This window comes from Haplochromis burtoni, unplaced genomic scaffold (genome assembly GCF_018398535.1).
Source record: "Haplochromis burtoni strain Fernald_Lab_line unplaced genomic scaffold, NCSU_Asbu1 Contig_89, whole genome shotgun sequence".
Lineage (NCBI taxonomy): Eukaryota > Metazoa > Chordata > Actinopteri > Cichliformes > Cichlidae > Haplochromis > Haplochromis burtoni.
This window is the reverse complement of record NW_024582450.1, coordinates 144,207-164,390: the sequence shown is the minus strand read 5'-3', so window position 1 is coordinate 164,390 and position 20,184 is coordinate 144,207. Positions and strand designations below refer to the sequence as shown.

Sequence of the window (20,184 nt, the reverse complement as noted above, 5' to 3'; positions counted from 1 at the left end):
TCTGGTGCAAATTACTGACCTCTGTCATCATTTTAGGTGGGGGAACTTGCACAATCGGTGGCTGACTAAATACTTTTTTGCCCCACTGTATTTCCTTTTTTGACATCAAATCCCAAAGAACTCGAATATCAGCTAGTGTGATAATCGCTGTGATGCTAACTTTGGCTAGTCACAACGAGGTTTAAAGTAAAATGCAGTAAAAATGCATAATGTTGGGAAGCTGTGCTGTGTTGTGATCATTATATGTTGGCCCCAGCACAGCAGACTAGACTTGAAGGGAGGCTGTATGACAGTCAGAGGCGGTGTCAGGTGTTGCGTAGTTGGTATGCTGAGTGCACTGGAAAGGCTGGACTATGCTGGATGTTACTGTAACAATGAAGACTCTGTATAAGTGAGCACCCAGGAGAGCTGTCTGTCTCTCTCTCTCTCTGTGTCTTTGGTTTTTTAAATTTGTTTTTGGTCTGTCTCTGGTCTTTTCTGTCTTTTTCCGCTGATGTGCATGTGCTTAAAGGTTGATACCCTGGAGTTTAGCTTCGCTGTTCTGATGTTTTTTCGTTTATTTGACTCTGCTCTTTTTATAGAAACTCAATAAACATTGCAATGAACTCTGCATTTGTCCAGAGAATCTTTTTTTTTTTTTTTTTTACTCTCCTTTGATCTATAAAGTTGAATTCACAAGTGACCAACCAGAGAGTTTATCAGCTTGGCTCCAATGACCCACTTTGGGAGACAGCCTCAAGTGGCCATCTGAGGAATTGCAGTTCTTGGCACTTTGCATTATGTGGCTTGGTTCCCACTGACAGTAGCCTTAAAATGGATCGACAACGGGTATTTTCACTTTCAACTAATTGGGCAGCATATTTTTTTTCTCATCAAACATTATTTAACACCCGTGATTTGTTTTACAGTATTTGCAGCCACAGATTGGTACAATAAAGTCTGCCCTTTTGAATAGCGGTAAGCTCCATCGAACAAACAGAACAAATGTCAGGCTTTTGCAACTCAAACAATACATGAAAGAAGGATCAATTGATTTTTGGTTTTATTGTGATTGGCTGAAAAAACCTGATTTACCTCCAAGGTAGTTTTAGGGGCCCAGTGGGACAAGCTACTGTTGGAAGGATCAGGGACATCTTTACACAGCTTCTCTTTCACACTAAATATCACAGAAAATATAAATAAATAAATAAGTAAATAAAAAAACGTAAAAATTCATCTCAAGGCTTTGCATGCAATAGCTATATGTTTGTATAAGATAGATATTTAAATGGATATCTTACATTCCATGCTGTGCTAGGCAGGCCATCAGTATCAGTGCCAATATCGTCAGCACGAGTGGAACGACCACATACATCACTACCGAGATGTCCTCAGAGCCTTCAAAAACACATAAAGTTGTTAAATATAAAGGTGTGTGTGTGTTTTATGCTTTCTTTTTTTTTACTTTTAAGGTTCATTTAAGTTTGTCCTCACGTATGTGCACATTAGCCATGGTCCCAGTTTCTCCGGCACCAGCCTCAGTATTGGCCAGCATGAAGATGGCGTAGTTACCGGGTGACAGATTCTGCAGCGTGTAGCTGCGAGCGTGACCAGGCACAAAAACACCTAAATAAACATGAGAAGCTATAATTGGCAAAATGTGATAAGGCAGGCGATCCATCAAGTCATAACAAATGGAAGGAAAAACAAACATCAAGCCTTTTACCCCTTTTCTCTCGGTTAACTTCATCCTCAAAGGAAAACAAAGACAAGTCGGTCTAACCTTGCACTTCCAAAAGGATTGCTTTTAATAAAGCGGTGTTTAAAAAAAAATGCATGATGTTTTTAATCTGTAGTTTTTCATCTATGCTTCACATATCCTTTTGCATCGTAGCGTGTTTTTTATGAGTCTGAGGACATGAAGTGGCTCAGACTGCTGCATAGTAAAGGTTTAGTATTGTTAGTCGTGTTTCTGCTGTGTAAATCCGAGAGTGGCTGTTTCGTGATTATGGTAGTTTACAGTACTGTGAAAAAGTCTTACCCCTCATTTCTTTTTATTTTGCTACCAAAACGGGAAGCAGGTGCACCAATTTATTGAAACATATGCAAACAGACATGGAAATACAGTATCTATGTAAATGTTGAGGTCGGGGCTCTGGGGAAGCCACTGTGAGACTTATAGTGTTTAATTGTGGGGGTTTCTATCCAAGAATGTTTATATTGCACTGGCAGTGTGAGGTTTTTTTTCTCATATTGACAAAATGAAGACACCTTCAGATGCTTTCCAGGCAGATCAAAATCTGACTTTAAGTTTCTGTGTAATTTCATCAATCTCGTTGAGATTGGGCTAAAATACAGCCTCAACCCGTGACAGAGCCTCCTGTGTTTTACAGATGATTGTTGACACTCACTGTTATACCTCTCCTGAACTTCTTAATATGATTTGATGACCAGTTGAACCAAAACTAATATTGCTCATCTCCTGTAGATAGCATTTGGTTTTTTGGCCTGCCACATCTTCTTTTGTCCTTCCTTTGTCCAGCTGCCTCAAATGCCCAAGGACACACTGCACATCATGCCAGAATATGCAAAGGTTTCTCTCCCACTCTCCTTTTTCTGAGAATATGCAAAAGTTTCAGCTAATACCTCTTAGGAGATCACCTTGTTGGTGCAAAGACATTATTTTATGACTGTGTTTTCTTTGGCATTTTTTTTTACATTCAAATAACAAAATGGGGAAAAAGCATTAAATGGCTTGAGAAACAATACCAAAAAAAAAATTAATATAAAAAAAAAAAACATAGGACCGAACTTAAAATTTGTAAAAAGCAGCCAATTTGCAGCCAAATATGGAGAACTATTGCTCAGGACCACGTTCTTTTTTTGTACAATGAAGTACTCATAAACTGCTGACTCATTTCTACAGGGATGAAGTTGTTAAAAATAACAAGTATAGGGTCTTTACAATATAAAGCACCTGTGAAGCTGGAGTCTGCTACAGCGGTGATTTGACTAAATGTCTGCATGCTAACGTGCTAATGGTGACAATAAAAACATCCCGATGTTTAGTAGGTTTAGTATTTGCACAAACCAAAGGAATGCAAAAATGATCACCCTGATGGTTGATATGCTGTTACATTTCACAACATTTTTTACTATTATAGTTTGGAAATGTCACTAAAAATGTGCCAAGTTCATGAAAAAGTCTGCCATTATCAGTAAATCTATGTTTGCCAAGTAGATGCTGGATGTTAAACTGAAACACAATTGCAGCTTGTTGGAGTGAAATGAAACAAAAATCAGATACTATGTAAGGCCATTTTCATCTTGTTGCTGATCACTTTTGTGCGGCTGTGTATAAAGTAAAGGTGTGTCTTCATATGTGTGTCAGGGACTCACTCCTTGCGGGCTGGTCTCTGGTTCTGTAGTACAGAGTGTAGTTACGGAGGAAACCACGAAGAAGCTCCACAGGTACAGGACTCCAGGTGAGCTCCACCATGCCGCCTGAGATCTGCTGCACTTTTACGTCAATACCAGCTGAGGGTGCTGTGCGGACAGAAACGAAAGCAGGCAGTGCGATGATGGCGATGATAACTAAACCACATGTTGTAAGAAAAAGGCTATACCCTTATTTCCCAACACCATCCAATCAGATTAAATTGTTTGCACCAGGAAACTGAGATGATATCATCTTGCCCACGAGTAGGTGACCTCCTTCCGTGACAGTGCGCAGCATTTCTATTCTTTTAAAGCGCTTTGAGTGTTCAGATAGAGTATAAGAACCAGTCCATTTACCCCTGTTCAGCATCTTGAGACAATGTCCCTCATTTTGACTGGCTCTGCAGAACATGCACTTTTCTAATGTCTGCCTTTTTATTATAATGAAATCAAGTTTTAGCCTATCTAATGTGAAGCCAATCAGTGAAAGTTGCAAATTACCATAAAGTCACAAGCTTTGCAGATTTTAATGAATCTGATGGAAACTCTATTTTCAGAAAAACAGAGTTTTTGTCCTTTTTGCTATTGTTATTTTTCTAATTTTGCACGAAGGGAAAATGTGAAATGAAGTGTGCATGCCATAAAATTATAAGCCAAAGCTACATTCAAATATAACACATCTGCCTACATCCAAAAACTGTTTGCACATTGTTGTTGCTACGCATTTAGTTTGTTGGGGTCTAATCACCCTATCTATATGTAAAGATGGACTGGGAGATTTTTATTTATTTATTTTTAATGAAAAATATGCTGTGTTGAGCTCACTAGATCACTGTCATGACTTAATCAGCACCAACACAGATTCAGCCAACAAAAGCAAGAATTAAAACAGCAGCTAAAAGTGACTTGTTTGTGTTGCAATTAGCCTTACCATCCTTATCAGCAATGGCGTGATGATGGTTTTCATGACATACAACACGAAGTCATTGGCTTTCATAATGCACAGAGATTATAGTGCAACTCATCTTAAGCATCAATGCTGCCATTCAACTATTTATATATATTTCTACTATTCATTCATTGTCCACATGAATTGCACAATTTTGTAAAAGAGTCTACTTCAGTTGTTAGTTGGATTACTTTGAATATTAGGAACTAATTTGCAAGAACATTTTTAAGAGGTGGAGCTTGAGCCAACTTGAAATTCGCCCTTGTATCAGCGAAATTATTCGTTTAAAAAAAGAAAAAGTTCATCTTTAACAGACGACCTTGAGAGTAGCAGTCACACGCACGATGGGGAAATTGTGAAGCATTGTGTATTTTATTTTTCTTACTGTATTTTTCACAGTAAGAAAAATACACAACCCTCAAAAGCCAAATAACAATCACATCGAGGTTGAAAGGCTACTTTAAAGCTCAGCATGAAACAACTGCAGTGTTGCACAGACTACATACTTCCTTGCCGTGTGTACGTGTAGAGCGTTGTGTTTTTCCCCGCTCCTCGTTCGCCATACACGGCTCTCACAGAAACAGCATAACGCTCCATTGGCTTTAATCCCTCTGAAAAGAGATCAAACATGAAATACACTTTACTTCTCTGCTCTGTGTCTTCCTCATAAATCATCATCTTGATAAGTGGATATTAAGATTGATGGCGCCGCAGTTTTAAACAGGCAGAGCTGTATTTTACAGGATTACCTGTGATAACCAGCGATGTCTGGTAGCGATTCAGCTCTTCCCAGTATAGCGTGCTGCTATTTTTCTCTCTCACCGCAAACCACTCCACCACATAGCTGCTCACAGATGCATCAGTTAGAGCCACCCACCGAACCTCCAAGCTACTGTCGCTCAGAGGAGTTGCAGTAATGTGGCATGGGGATGGTGGCTCTGTGGAGCGAGGAGGAACAAGATGACTACCACGGGATTTAAAAAACAATTGTTAGTGCATTAAAAAAAATTTCTGGCGTCTCTTGTTTGATATTGGTCCCTTATAATGTCATAAATTACCAAAAGTCAGATTAAACAATGGTGTCGGTAAATAATGGTGTATCTGCACCATTATTAGTACAGTTTGCTGTCTAATTTGTTCACAGGATTTCTTTTAGTGTAATAACTGCCCTTCCGCAAATGAAAGATCTCTTTATGACTGACAAATTAACTTTTAACAAATGCGGATGACAAATGCACCAAAAGGCTTTGAAAGGTTCAAAGACCTTCTTTGGGCCCTGTCATGCTTTGCTCCTCAAAAGAACTTTGTCTGCTGTTTCTTTTAAAACATGGATAATAACACACTATTCAGTCTTTCCTTTATACTGTTTATATTGTGTCATGTTTATATTATATAAACTCTGTGTTTTCAAAAGTCCTATACAAATAGTTATTATTTTTATTATTATTATTTTGTAGTAAGAATCAGCCGCATGACATCTGGCGTGTCACTTTATTAAGTATTTTTGTTTCCTGAATTCAGGTTCAGGTCAGGCAGGCTGTTCCTCCCACTCACATCCTCCAGGTTACACTGTCAGTGTCCATATGGGCTCTGAAGTCCCCAAGTAGGACAAGTAAGTCTCCGGCTGTGGCACATTTCAGCACTCCAGTCAGGGACCTGAAGAAGGCCAGGTACTCTGCTCGACTGACCCAAAGGCGCAGGGAATCAACCTTCTCGTTTAGTGAGGAAAACCCCAACGTGCAGTCGTTGAACTATATATACCCACCAGAGTCCAACCCCTCTTTAGCAGACTGGTTCCTGAACCCAAGTTGTGGGTTGAAGTGAGCCCAACTATATCTAGCTGGTATCACTTGGCCTCAAGTACTAGGCTCAGGCTAAAGAGGGGACATTCCATCTATACAAGTCCAATTTCAGCAACTGAGAATCAGATTGTCAAGTCTTTGACAGCTGCCTAATCCCTTAGTTATACTTCAATAGGCTCAGGCTGCTCCAGTGATGCACTGAAGCCCCCCCTCCGTGTTTACGCACAACAATTGCATGAATTGTTGGCGATTGTTAAACTCTGTTGCTCTCTTCCAGAATGTGTCTTTTGTCCTCCCCTCTGCTCTCTTCTCTTTCCTCTCACCTAACCGGTCGCAGCAGGTGATCTTTACCCTGCAATACAATGCACCTTGAGGGAACTGTCATTGTGAATTTGCTCTATATAAAAATTTCATTAGACTGAATTATGTGGTTGCCTCTTTTGAGTGAAACATGAATACTCTGGTCTACAACTTGGAAAGAATAGGGAAAAGAGAAATAATGGGTGGGGTGGCATTCCTAACTCGGGCATCTTTGTGTTACAGATAAAAATATGGACAGAGATCTTTTAACTACTCTGCAAAAACCTTTTGTGGGAGCCAACTGCCAAATGTCGTCATTATAAGTAGGAACCGCATTATTAGAAACATGTAAGATTCATGACATTTCCATGGCATGTCAATAAACATGTCACGTTTAATTGGAAAATTTGTCAGAGACCAATAATTAACAAGTTACTTTTAGTATAATCCTCAAAGGCAATGTATTAGAAGTGCATTTGGTCCACTGTGTGCAACTTCAGTGATTATCAGATAATGATAATAATGCAGAAAGTCATCTTCTACTAAACAGCGATGCCTACCTGTTTCAGAGGATCCATGCAGCAAAATCTTAGATTTTGGTGACACGCCGGCAGAGGTGGAGGCCGTCAGAGTGCAGAAGGAACGCCCAGCAGGAATGAGCAAGCTACAGGATGTACTCAAATGGTGCAAATATTTGCAACTCCCATGATCACTCAAGATCGGAGTGCTTTCTGTCTGACAAGTCACGTTGTAAAAGATAATTTTGCCATTGGCCAGAAAATGAGGTAAGGGCTAAAAACAGAAAGAGAAAGCAGTGACTCAAAGCGATGTAATATTACTGAGATTTTAATTAAGCAATCCTGTTATATAAACACAGATTTTTAAATTCTCTCTCCGTTTTCTCCGGCTGTCTCAGTCTTACTCTAAACCTGAATCAAACTTAAATGCAATAAACGAGTAAGTTTAGGGAGACATAAAAGAAATTAGAGACAGCATAAGGGTGGAATGGTGATTAAAAACAAATTGAATCCCAAAGATTATTAAACTGTAAAGCTCAGAGTGATAGTCATAAGATATTAAACTAGCGAGCTCAAACTCCCATGCAATTCAACACACACACACACACACACACACACACCTTCCAAAGCAGAGAGACGAGTCTCCATCCATTCCTGTGATTTTGTTTCACTCGTCTCCAGAATACTGGTGCTGCAGATGGAGCTGATAGGAGAAAAGAGGGGAAAACATACAAAAATAATTTGAATGAGATCCACCAGAACATCGAGGGACACAGTGAACCTACCTGCTAGCAGTGAACAATTTCAGATTTGTCTTCTACAGCAGGGGTGCTTCCTGTTAAGGAATGATCTAGCTCTTTGCCATATGTGTCAGCAATTGCTGACACATAACAACACAGGTGGGAGACATGACGGATGTGATACTACAGTTTATTTGAACTGTGTCTATGATGTCTTTAACACATAGCTGTCTTCACTGTTATTTTTGCCACATAATCAAATCTAGTTCAGAAACAGAGCCTGGAAGCTGGCATAGACAGCGGTGCCCAAGTATTCATTCTAGGTCATGGTACTGAGGGTTGGTTGGTTTATTTGAGTGGCAGCTGGTCCACCATTTACATGTTAGGTAGAGTCAAACATCTCAAAAAATGATTGCACGTCGCTGACCTGTAAATTGGTACTGAAAGACAAATATAAATAAATGAATAATAACCGTCTCTCTGCATCTTTGTTTTCTGACAGCTTCCCACTGTCCATAGAATAGACTAGAGCGATCCCTGGCTGGCAAGATACTAACCCCCACTAACCTCCATCCATCAGAGTGTGAATGGATAGAAAATGCATAGAAAAAGTGCTTTCTTGAATGGGTGCATGTTGTATAAAGCACTTTGAGTGCTCCAGGAGAGTAGAAAAGAGCAAGCTGTGCTGTGGAAGCAATGAATGGAAAACAAGCTCCTTCTGGAGTACAATCAGTTGTAAAGGAGAGAGATGAGGCAATATGATTAATTGATAAGGACATTTTTTTAAACGTATGCAACTGGGAAGAGAATATCCTGCAGACTTTTATTTATTTATCTATCTATCTATCTATCTATCTATCTATATATATATATATATCTATCTATATCTATATCTATATATATCTATATCTATATCTATATATATATCTATATATATATATATATATATATATCTATATATATATCTATATATATCTATATATATATAATATATATATCTATATATCTATATCTATATCTATATATATCTATATCTATATCTATATATATATATATATATATATATACATATATATATATATAAATAATATAAAAGTCTGCGGCTGTTGTGTCCTTGGGCAAGACACTTCACCTACCGCCTACTGGTGATGGCCAGAGGGGCCGATGGCGCATATGGCAGCCTCGCTTCTGTCAGTCTGCCCCAGGGCAGCTGTGGCTACAACTGTAGCTGCCTCCACCAGTGTGTGAATGTGAGAGTGAATGAATAGTGGAATTGTAACGCGCTTTGAGGGCTCCGCAAAGCACTATATAAATGCAATCCATTATTATTATTATTATTATTATATGTAGGGATGGAGTTGTCATGCTACCACAACCAAGATGAGTGGTTAATAGATGGAAAATAATTATTTAAAAGGGGTCTTTTCCTCCCCCTATGATTCTTTTTATAATCTTCCTTTAGTTATCATTATTACTAGGATCTAACAGTGGATTTAAGCAGAAGCATAGCAACCATTTCCTCTCACCATCTTCTGCTGTCCTTCCCTGAAGCGCTTTGCTCCACATGCTCCATGGACTTGCAGGGCCACGGTAACGGTGGCGAAGCCTGATGGTGTATTCTGTATCAGGTCTAAGGTGACAAACCAGGACAGAGTAGCCTTCCATTGTCACATTTCTGATCTGAAAATCAAGCTGTATAGCAAAAACAAAAAAGAATGAGGTTGTGAAGATGCAATACATACAGTCTGATGTTCTGTGAAACAATTTAATATCAGTAAATATTTAAAGTGACTTATTATGCTTTCCAACAAAGTCTTGTACTTTTTTCCCCTACGTTCTGCTACTTAAAAATGTAACATTCTAAACACAGAAGTGGTGCTGAAGAGGAAGAAAACAGGATGTGTGAAATTTTGGTTTCTGCAGGTGTGAAAATGAATGAACGTGTTATTTCTGCATGTGCATGCAGTTATAGTAGCGGCTCACCTGCTCAGTCACTGTTTCAATTTGTGAATTCAGATTTCCCTGCTGGATTTCATTGTCAGACACAGGAAAGTCCGATGATACGCGGCTCCAAGTTACATTCAGACACTGAGGAGAACCACGAACTTCTGTTACGTTGTTCAGGATGGCTGGAGGCAGCATCACTGAGAAATATGGGAAGAGAGACGTGAGGCATGAGCGATGAGATGGGATAAGCAAAGGGAAAGCAAAACTACCGTACCTTCTGTCCTGCCGGGCTGACATCGAGGGTGCGATGAAAAGCTCTCGCCTCCACCGTGTGCTGTGACTGTGATGCAAAAGTCAATCCTTGAAGTTGAACCATTAAGTCCTATTGTGCAGGTGGTTTCATGTGTGGTGCAGGTGTATGTCTTTTTTGCAGACCTGTTGGCACTTTGACAGAAACAAACATGCACCTACAAGGTCAACGGAGCGCTACTACACGAAAAGAGAGTGATGTACCAAAAAAGGCATAAAACCACAAACCCACACAGAAACATGTTGTGTCAGGCTCAGGTTCAAATTCACAGTTTTGCATACATCTTGAACAGTAATATCAGCTCTATATATTTAAAAAAAAAAAAACCAAAAAAAAAAAAAAACACAGAGGAAGTGGAAACTGTGTGACTCCCACCATCGAAGCATATCAAATCTCCCATCAAAGCCTCACACGGATGTCATTTTCAAAGGTGATTACACACAAAAGGATTTGCATAGGCACAATGAATTACCATCAAACAACAACACCAGCTCCAACTTGCAAACCTGCCTGCGTGCCAAAGCACAACGGTGGACCACTGCTGAACGGAGACTTGGGTAATCTCATTGAAATGGATCATTCTGAATCCACCACAGGAACCGATAAACACTGCAGATTGCTAAATCAATGTTAAGTTGACAAGCAGCACACGCAACATCTCACTGAGAAGAAAAATGCAATGAAAAGAAAAGCAACCCAAAACTGAGCCTGCCATGACAGATATCAAACTTACATCTAAGACAGTATCAGACAGTTTGCTTCCTGCTTAGCAGCAGCTGCAGAGAAATTTTTAAAGGACCTAAAGCCATTTCTCAAGTTGAATTTCACAGTCATTAAAACATTAAATTAAAGCCGTTTGTCAAACTCTTTCTAATAACGACCTCTCTTTAATAATAACAGTGATAAAGGATTTGGCACTGGTGACGCAAACTCATACAGAATGATTAGTAGCACAAATCTTTAACAAATTAAACCTGCAATAACTGATCTGTCTTTTCCACTCACAGACAGCGCACACAAGTGCTGAACGCACCGACAAGCGCAATTAGTAGTTATGGACAAGCTTTATCGCTTACTTGTAGATCTGTTACCGGTCTCCTGGCAAAAGTGCAACATTCACACTTGTATAAGTTTGCTTTTAGCTATACGTTTTTGTTTCTTTAACTGGCATTTTTTTCTTTGCAAACAGCTGCATGTTGTAGCCTGAAAGACAGGTAAGAGCAGTAAGCGTTCATCATAATAGTAAAATTATGAGTCAGTCTGTGAAACAATGACCTGAAACTTTCCCTTACAGCCCCGTAAAGCTGAGCAGAGCTCAGGTGTTAAGTCCCCTGAAGGTTAATGATAACATACCCGATGTTTTCATGTTGTTATACTATGAATGTTTTGTTGCAGCATTAAATAAAGATGCAAGATTAAAAAACTAAAAACACAAAAGGTTTTCCGTGTAGCCAAAAGCTGATACTTGTAAGGGTTTTTCATCTTTGCCACCCTTGCCCCAAAAGACATCAACAGCGAGTTATTTTATTAAGAAAAGCTGTTTTTTTAGACATGGAAAATGATCAATTTCAAACATTTTTTTTTAAAAGATACATCTTCAAAAAGACTGAGTGGTACTTTGGACTTTTCATGGGGTTAGTGGACATTGTTAATCTACCAATGTTATACATCAAAAGGGAGAACTTGAGTGAATGAAAGAACAAGAAAAAAAACAAATGGGAAACAAAAGACCTAGTCAACAGGGTGATGAATATGAAAAATGATGTAAATTATAGGCTGCAGGCATCAGATCTCCGAAGAACAACACTGAAGATTTGTGTGTGATGGCCTTTCCAAAATTAAAATACTGTAGTATAACATTTTTCAAACAATTGTGTTAAACCTAACAACTGATTCTGATTAGATACTTTGATTAGGGTCTATAAAATCATGATCACAAAAATAGATTTTTACGTTGTTTCTTTTTCACTTTCCTTATCTACATATTATTCAAATGTCTTTGTCTTTCTTTTTATGTAAAAGAACATTTTGTCTCACCTAGATATCTTCTCAACCTGCAGAGTGTATTTCGTTGTTGGCGTGTCTCCAGGCTCCCAGTGGCAGGTGACATTAACTCGATGTATGAACACACAGCCGATTAGCCGAGGGGGTCGAGGGAAGGCCGTGGATGTTGTAATGCAAAACACTGGAAGCATTGAGAGTGGCTGGAGTTAATGACATGGAAAAGCACATGTTGCAATTCACTGATAAGGATGAGTGTGGTTTTTAGTTTATTGTGTGGTGTAGGTGGGTAAAAGTAGATTTTAAAAAAATTAAATAAAATAAGGACCTTTTATCTATGAGCCAGTCGTTGCATGTCAGCACTCGTCCCTTGCGGTACCTTTATTAAGCAGACTCATCCTATTAGCAGGATTTATACTGATGCCAGTCTCTTTTGAAGTTTTGATTGATTATGTGTGCTCAAAAAAAATGAGGCTACGCACATTTTAAGCATCAGCGCAACTGTTTTATCATCTCAGAGTGTGAACACAGTGCAGAGAAAGGCTTTCATGTGACTCAGGTATGCAAAACCTCCACTGCCCAAGTCTGACTCACTGTTTTCAAATTTGGGATGGTGAAAAAGAGATGATGAGAGGAATTAATTAGCTTTGAGCCATTTATAAGTTATTTTCCCTGAGGTTACAACAGTAGTTCAGGCAAGACGGAGCAATACCCTTTCTTGGCTCCTACTGCCATAGCTTGTTTTGCCTGCTGGGTATACCTGTCGTAAGCCAATATAACCATACGCTGGTACAGGTGGACTGATTTCTTCAGAATGATGATAATGCTGACATTTGGGGACTTTTAGCTGTCTCAAAATCACCAATCTACTGCAAGATCAAAGCTAAAAAGAGGCAAAACTTTAAACCGATGATGCATAAATAGGGGATCTGGGGCTGAACTGCAGTTTCTGGCCTCAGGGTGTATACCGGGGATCCTTTGAATCCAGTGGGTTACACACTGGGGCCTGCATGGATCAGGCTAGTTCCAGTGTAGATGGTTGAGTGGACTGGGCTAAGGGGGAGACTGCAGAGAGATTCAACACCTTGGGCTCTTAGTTGTGTTTCCAAGCTGTTCCTCAGTTGTTTTTCTGGAGTGGCAGGATGCATTCCACTGCTGGGGGAGGACACTGCTGATAGGCAGAGCTCGTGTGATGGGTGTGCATTAGTGCAAGTAGCACTTTCGTGAATGTCTTGCAAGCGGAACATTGCATTGCAACAGGAGGTTTACTGCTATTGAAGTCCCCTGTCACCTGTGTTAATAATGATAATAATGTGCCACTTACGACATCCTTCTAGTCATCCGACAAATGCTTGCCGAATTACGCACTCCGTGTTTTGGTCTTCACAGGCTTAAATAACAAAATGTTGTGCAGCACTGCATTCACTCACTTGTTGATAAGCTTGTCTGCTAATTGGTGTTATATGGGTATTATACAGTAGAATAACAAAACGGTGTGGTATAAAACCAAAAACAATAACCTGGGAGGAAAGTAGAGGGATGTGGTGTGACATGTTGTGGTTGTAACTTTCTCATGCTTGGTGAGATTCTGTCATTTAAATAACAAATTATTACCCGGTTCCACTAACGACACTTCCAGAAATACCAGCACATCCTCACATATTGTTTGAAAGTTTGCTCTGGATGATAACAAACAGCAGAAAGATAACAAAGTTAAACATTACCCAGGACGAGTCCAGCCCCCAGCAGCCAGGTCCACATCACAGCTGGACTCCGCTCCATGAAGACCAACTGCTTTTTCACCCACTCACTCCCATCATGCTACATGCAAATCAAGGACTCTTCAAGGACTCTGCACGCTGTTCCGCAAAATTGCTAAAAAGATTTGTGAAGTGTCAGCACAGGATGCCTGATAATGAATAGCTTTAGTGGTTAGATTACATCATTTCCATTGAATGCATTTCTGTAAGTTAAAAACGGTTTCACTACGACATTTTTTTACTGCTTTGAGTTCCTTGGCATTGCACCATAGGAAACGCACCAACCAATGTGACACATAGCAGTTTGTGCAAGTGACTTTCTAAAGTTTGTGAAAGCTTGCAAGTGGTGACTAGATTGATCACAATAAACAATTTGACATCTGACTTTTCCCCTTGACAGAAAACAAAGCTCCCCTCAGGGTGGGAGCTCTTACTCAGTGTCTTGGCGCACACCAATACAAAGCCACTCCAGATTTTTTGGTTATTTAAAGTCAGAATAGAAAACAGCATTTTAAAATGGATTATCATTATAGCCCATCTAATACATCTCTCACAATCTGATATATTGGTATCTGCATACATAGCAGCCTGAGTCAAGGGTCGTTGCAGTAAGCTGATACTGCTAACTAAACATCAAGCAAAGTAAGCAATGGCCCAGATGTTGTGCTTTAAAAACATTGTGAACTTTATACATTTATTAATGCACTAATATCAGAACTTTTATGTGCAAAAAGGTGCCAATCAGAATCGCCCATAACAAACTTCACTCTGAAATCTAAAGTTACATTTGTGCTAGATTCATAGTTTTCAGATTGAGGAGACGGTGACTGAGAGTTTTAGATGCAACTTGTTTTGGGTTCATAAAACAGTTTGATTATTTAATTTAATTATTTAAAGGAAGCTTAATTTCAGCTAAAGCACAGTGTGTAATATATAGAAGATTATAAACTATTCGCTGATTTACTGTGTTTTGTGCTTCTAAACACAGAAATGATGTAGCTTTCAAGTATTCCACCTTTGCACGAATAACATTAATAGACGTAAAATGCTTTAAATATATTGAAGAAAAAAAATCACGAAATTCTTAAGTCACACACTGGATCTTTATTAATCAAAACAAAATGATAAAACAAGTTCAGTAGAAATCAAAATAATCAAATCTTTGAAGGTTGGAAGTTAGAGTTAAACATTGCTCAAGTGTTCCTTTTTTTAATTTTATTATTATTATGCATATAAACGAATCACTGAACTACAGGATGACCCCAATAATTTTTTTTTTAATTGGATCACTGTTACTCCAATTTTTATTTGATGGGCTCCGCGATCTGTTTCTATTGTAACTCAGCAGGTTCACAACAGGACAGTAACAGCTGGAGCACTTTGGCTTTCTGGTCATTCTTGATCACTTTCCACATTAATTTAATTTAATTTAAAATGCGTTATAGCGAAATGGTTACGATGCTTTTTGTTTTTCCTTTTTCTTCGTTGTTTTTGACCAGCTGGTCAAAATAGATTTGGGTAAAACATCGCAACGAAGTGAACTCGAAATTTGCAAATAATGGGCGATTTTTTTTTTCAAACTGAAAAAGCCGACTTCTCAACCAACTCACTAATAACGATGCGCGAAAGCACCAATGAGAGCTCAAGGAATAAAGCAACAATCACTTTTAATCACTCATTAAGAATTGTGGTAGCAGATTTTCTCGTCAACAAACCGCTAACACTTAAGCAGCTTGACAGGTTGTTTTTCTGTTTGCTTACTGAAGCGTTAATCACGTTAAACAGCAGAACAAACATGCACTATGTGAGTTTCAACCAAAGTTGCAATTCATGAAACGAAACGAGCGGCTGCAAAATGTCAAAATCCGAACTCCTCTTACCGGATTATGCCCGAATGATACCCGTCTCGTAGAGTTCATCTACAGCGATTGCGCAAAATCTGCCGCTTGTCACCTCGAAGTAAACACACCAGTACCGCCCCACTCCGTGCCCAATGTGTGGCGTGCGGTTGCCTAACTGCGGATCGAGGTCCCCCCAAACGGTCACTTTTATATAGCCTACATGACATTTACACGTCACAAATAACTCATAACTTTTTCTTTAACGGAAAAAAACAAAAAAAAACAAAAAAACAAAACAGGTTTCACTTTCCCGCATTCTATGTTGTGGCCAATTTACACAGAAACTACTCCAAAACCATTAGGCGCATCTGCACTATAATAATAACAATCGTTTCCTTTCAGCTATTACCTTTCTTAGCCTCGAAATTAGTCTGCAGTGTGTAAAACTGACGCATGGGGCTTGTGTTAACAATAACTATAAAAGCAATTAAGACGTGAAGGATGTACTACAGGATATGTGCTGCATAATGTCACAAAGAAACTTCATCTGTGGGTGAGAATATCCCCCCAGTTGGTCTAATCAACCTGCAATTAAGCATGTTGTTCATCATTACCAAAGATGCACAACAATAGTCTTTAAAAAAGATATTTCACACACAAGCATGTTTTTAAGGAAAATAAGGAGAATAATTACACTTAACAGCAGCTTTATCCTGGCAAAAATTAGACTGGTAAAATCAGAAAATCTTCAGTTAATACAGTAAGTCCACAGTGGCAAATATCCAAGGGCTTAAACACTAAGATGTTACAGTAGTCTTTTACTTATGTGCATAGCTATTCGCGCAGCAGAACAAATAACAAAGCTTAGTCATTATTTCACAAGGAAAACACTTCATCACGATTACAGTCTTCGGCAAGGAAAATGGAACAATCAACAGCTCTCTGGGGACCGGTGTTTGCCGTCACTGCTCTTACTCTGAGCTGCATTTGCGAGACAGAGGCAAACAGAGCTGTTGTATTCTGGGAGAGGGGCTGGCTGATCGGGCTCCCCGGCTGATCGTGTATGGGTCATATCCCTCATACAGAGCCTTCCTCTCTTTAGGACTGGACAGATCAAGAAGTCTTTGGCTGGTTATGTAGCTCTTTGCAGCTTTGGAAACGGACCAGCACACTGGGCGGTCTCCTTTGAACTCGGGGTGGTCATTCTTCGGAGCTAGGGCAACAAAGGTGATTGTGTCAACTAGCAGACAATACAATGCAAGTTTAAACACATGCAAAAAGTCTAGACAGCTTGAAGAAGAAGAAGAAAAAAAAAAAAAGCAACTCAATTCTAAAAACAAATTTGTATTCAGACGAACCCCCACGGACAAGAAGTGGAGCTACTTCAGTAACCTAAAGAAGTCCAGTTGCCTTTATTTCAAGCTCTCTAGAGAACCTTTACCTGGGTGACTGAGAGCCTAGACAAGCAAAGAAGCAAGCAGGTGAAAATTGCATGGTGGAAAAAAATAGGCTTACTGGCGAGTAGCTCTATGTGTGCAGATGCTTTAGAGGGCAGGTGGATTACTTGTACATGTTTAGATTCGTGCCTGGATTTCTCCAGAACCTGCCTTCGCTTTGGCTGGGCGAGCTGGCAGATCCGTGAAGTGGCAACAGCTGTCTGTGTGCTTACCTGGAATCAAATTTGTAAATAAGCCTATTAAACACAAAGAAGAATGGTGTCAGTCAGGTATTTTTCATCCTGTCCATATGAAACATGGATTTATAGTCATGTCACACACTTTAAATTGAAATGTATCACACCACGCCTAATTAGATAAATTAAGTTGAAAGGATGTACAGGCAATCACACGTCTCAGGATTAGGGAAGTTATTAACTTTGATCATCCTAACCTTCCTTGAAGGGAAAGTCAAAGCCAACCACAAAACACCTGGACCTATTCATGCTTTCAGAATACAAAACTAGTAAAAAACACAAGACGGCTCTGTTGAAAGTTATAATATAATTATATAATATATTTTCAAGTTTTGGCGCTTTAAATACCGGACATTCTGGCCTAACTAACACAGTAGGCTGTGGAGTTTAAAAGACTTTGTGGCAGGTATGGTAAACTAGCAGTCATCTAACAATGCACCACATATTCATTTGTTTTCTCTCAGGAAATAGTTTGTGTTACTCACAGGGACCGACAACGGGCAGGCGGGATGCCAACCAGCTGCAGGCGCCCGAGGTTGAGCCAGATGACACACCCGTTTGGATGGGACGGCCTTAAGAGCCCATTCACTGACCTGCCATATGGGAGAAATTCTGAGGAAGGACATAAAGATGGAGAGAGCTTTAAAAAAAAAAAAAGGTCTTGCAGGTACAGTTTAGCTACTGCCTAATTTGACGTGTTTGTTTGTGACATGTGCAGTGGCAAGAAAATTACAATAAATAGGTTTTCTTGTTATGTCTCTAAAGGGAAGGCTTCAGAAGCTTCAGGCTTCATGAAGGTCTGCACTTTACTCTGCTGCAGATGTGCACACAGAAAATTCTGAGAGGTCTGATTGCAAACACTGATGATGAAAGTTTCATCACTTGAATCCAATCAAACAAGTTTCTTATCTTGGTTTACTGGATCTTGCTAATAATATTAGTACAACATAAGATCTTAATGGGGACAGGGTGACAAAGCTGTGGGAAAATCTAACATTAAAAACTTTAAAAAAAAAAGGAACAAGAAACTAGAAAACTTACTCATATCGTACGTATAAGAGCACATAAATGTTTCTGAAAAAAACAAAGTTATTAAGAAACTGCCCAAAATGGGTCGCGCATTTATTAGAAGTCTATTATATTTACGTGACTTGATTGTAGAACTTTCTACTTATGCACAAGTCCGACCAGCGGGGGGTTAACTCTGTTGAAAACAAAATAACAATTATGCATGGTGTTACAAAAAGGCAGCAAAGATCAAGTTTGCCAAGAGAAGAAAAAAGGAAACGATTGGTACACAGACCAATTTTAGTGGTTAATCCGCTCCTTTCTGGTGGAAGCTTATCCAGCCAGTAAACAGACCGACTGAAAAACAGAAAAGAGCCCATTTGTGAAAAAGAAGGCGACAAAGACAGAGAGCTTCGTTAAAGGGTGCGATTCAGACCTACCGGTCTGGATATCTTAGTCTGTTTGGTTTGGGTTGAGCCAACTGCTGTATCCGAGTCGCCATGGAAACACTTTATGCAACTGGGAGAACGCTTTGCTGCTAAAATGATTCAGTTGTAACAAAAGAGTTTCTCAATTACAACCACATACTTTTATATCTGAGACAGCACATTTGTCAGTAGTTCTGGTCGATCATTATCATAATGGTAGTCTCAGGTGAAGCTGAAATGCTTGAGCGGCTTGGGATTCATAACTTTTAGTTGCCTAAAGATGACGATACAATGTCTGGATAAAAGCATTAGGATGATTGTTACTTTGGTATAGTTCTCCAGTGTTCTTGAAGGGTATTCAAGGCTCTTCTTTAGATGTTGGCTAACTTTTGCTCCATTTTCTATCAAGATGATCCTGCAATGCTTCAATAATGTTGATATAGTTTTTAATAATGTTTTTCTATCCAGGTACGCTTTTACTTCACTGACAAGAGATCACTACCATCTTGAAAAATCAAGCTGTTGCCAATCACATGCTTTCCATGATAATGCATGATGGATCAAAGCCTGACAATACTTTTCTGTGTTCATAATTGAGTCGGTTTTTTTAAAGATCTCCAACAACGCAGGCTGAAATGGCGCCAAACAATGACAGAGCTCTACAGATGTTTTACTGATGCTGTAGACACTAACTGTTGCACCTCCCTGATGACCTTTACTGTACATACAGTTGATGCTGTCAGCTTAAAAATTCCAAACTCAGATTATTTTCTACTCGTTTCACTTCCTAAAAAAATAACTTCTTGACATCTTTTCCACTAAGACCGTTTCTGATAGGTCATGAGTCAGATCTACGTCAACTTTTCCCTTTCTTTATTACTACAACTACTGCTTGAAATCACTTTTGAAAAACAACCGAAAGTCTTGACAGTTTGGAAGCAAAACATAACGCATGAGGAATGACTAATGGCTTTTTCCAAGTAGTGTAACAAGCCTGATTAGTTGTCTAGGCAAAACGAGTTTTAATACCTATGTATAATTTTTGTCTGTAGCGTCCATTACAAAGCCAAGTGCATTATACCCTTCCAAAACTGCTTACACTATAAATAGCAGAAACCAGTTCACACAATTAGCTTTAACATATAACAGTACTTTTTCAGTTACCTTAAAGCTATACTTACCTGTCCTGCAGCTGAGGTAGCAGCTTTCTGTGTTGACACCGAAACCTGCTGGTTGCTGTGGTAACAGGTGACAGTACACCTGCCTATGTTGAATGTGCTTGGCAAAGCGAAATCGTCTCCCACTTGCTGCTCGCATAAATTTCTCACTTTGTCATTGGCAGTGAACAGCTGCAATGTGAGATAAGACCTACATTTAACTTTAACTAGCATTCATACTTCCTTCATTCTTCAACTGCAAAAATACTAAAGATTTAGTTACTATATTTTTGTTTACATAAACTCCAAATGG

At 39.2% G+C, this 20,184-nt stretch overlaps 2 protein-coding genes across 3 annotated transcripts in view; both read right to left on the bottom strand.

Annotated features, from left to right (window-relative positions):
• Positions 1 to 15,737, bottom strand: part of LOC102313048 (interleukin-31 receptor subunit alpha) — a 20,276-nt gene extending 4,539 nt beyond the window's left edge. The window contains exons 1-14 of the mRNA XM_014329863.2: positions 15,625 to 15,737; positions 13,709 to 13,859; positions 12,021 to 12,168; positions 9,948 to 10,117; positions 9,710 to 9,870; positions 9,253 to 9,418; positions 7,607 to 7,689; positions 7,029 to 7,260; positions 5,116 to 5,304; positions 4,873 to 4,977; positions 3,379 to 3,525; positions 1,474 to 1,605; positions 1,281 to 1,377; positions 1,075 to 1,156 (exon numbers count right to left, since the gene is read on the bottom strand). Of these exons, the coding sequence (XP_014185349.1) occupies positions 1,075 to 1,156; positions 1,281 to 1,377; positions 1,474 to 1,605; positions 3,379 to 3,525; positions 4,873 to 4,977; positions 5,116 to 5,304; positions 7,029 to 7,260; positions 7,607 to 7,689; positions 9,253 to 9,418; positions 9,710 to 9,870; positions 9,948 to 10,117; positions 12,021 to 12,168; positions 13,709 to 13,766 (1,770 nt within the window). The 5' untranslated portion in view covers positions 13,767 to 13,859; positions 15,625 to 15,737. The remainder of the gene's footprint in view (positions 1 to 1,074; positions 1,157 to 1,280; positions 1,378 to 1,473; positions 1,606 to 3,378; positions 3,526 to 4,872; positions 4,978 to 5,115; positions 5,305 to 7,028; positions 7,261 to 7,606; positions 7,690 to 9,252; positions 9,419 to 9,709; positions 9,871 to 9,947; positions 10,118 to 12,020; positions 12,169 to 13,708; positions 13,860 to 15,624) is intronic.
• Positions 14,829 to 20,151, bottom strand: theg (theg spermatid protein). Of its 2 annotated transcripts, XM_014329864.2 has the most exons (7): positions 19,896 to 20,151; positions 18,727 to 18,824; positions 18,582 to 18,643; positions 18,425 to 18,482; positions 17,764 to 17,890; positions 17,101 to 17,254; positions 14,829 to 16,798 (listed from the first exon to the last, which is right to left on the bottom strand). In XM_014329864.2, the coding sequence occupies exons 2-7, from the start codon at positions 18,786 to 18,788 to the stop codon at positions 16,557 to 16,559; spliced, it is 705 nt and encodes a 234-aa protein (XP_014185350.1). In that variant the 5' UTR covers positions 18,789 to 18,824; positions 19,896 to 20,151; the 3' UTR covers positions 14,829 to 16,556. The 2 variants fall into 2 exon arrangements, with proteins under 2 accessions (XP_014185350.1, XP_014185352.1); XM_014329866.2 differs by lacking the exons at positions 18,425 to 18,482; positions 18,582 to 18,643 and having other exon boundaries at positions 19,896 to 20,136.
• Positions 20,152 to 20,184: the final 33 nt, after the last annotated feature.

Excerpts from the sequence above, each read along its gene's own strand:
- theg (XM_014329864.2), bottom strand. The coding sequence starts at position 18,788 with ATGGCGACTCGGATACAGCAGTTGGCTCAACCCAAACCAAACAGACTA. Across the intron at positions 17,891-18,424 it reads AAGTTCTACAATCAAGTCAC|AATTTCTCCCATATGGCAGG; the intron begins GTAAATATAATA and ends GTCCTTCCTCAG. Across the intron at positions 17,255-17,763 it reads CCTGCCCGTTGTCGGTCCCT|GTAAGCACACAGACAGCTGT; the intron begins GTGAGTAACACA and ends ATTTGATTCCAG.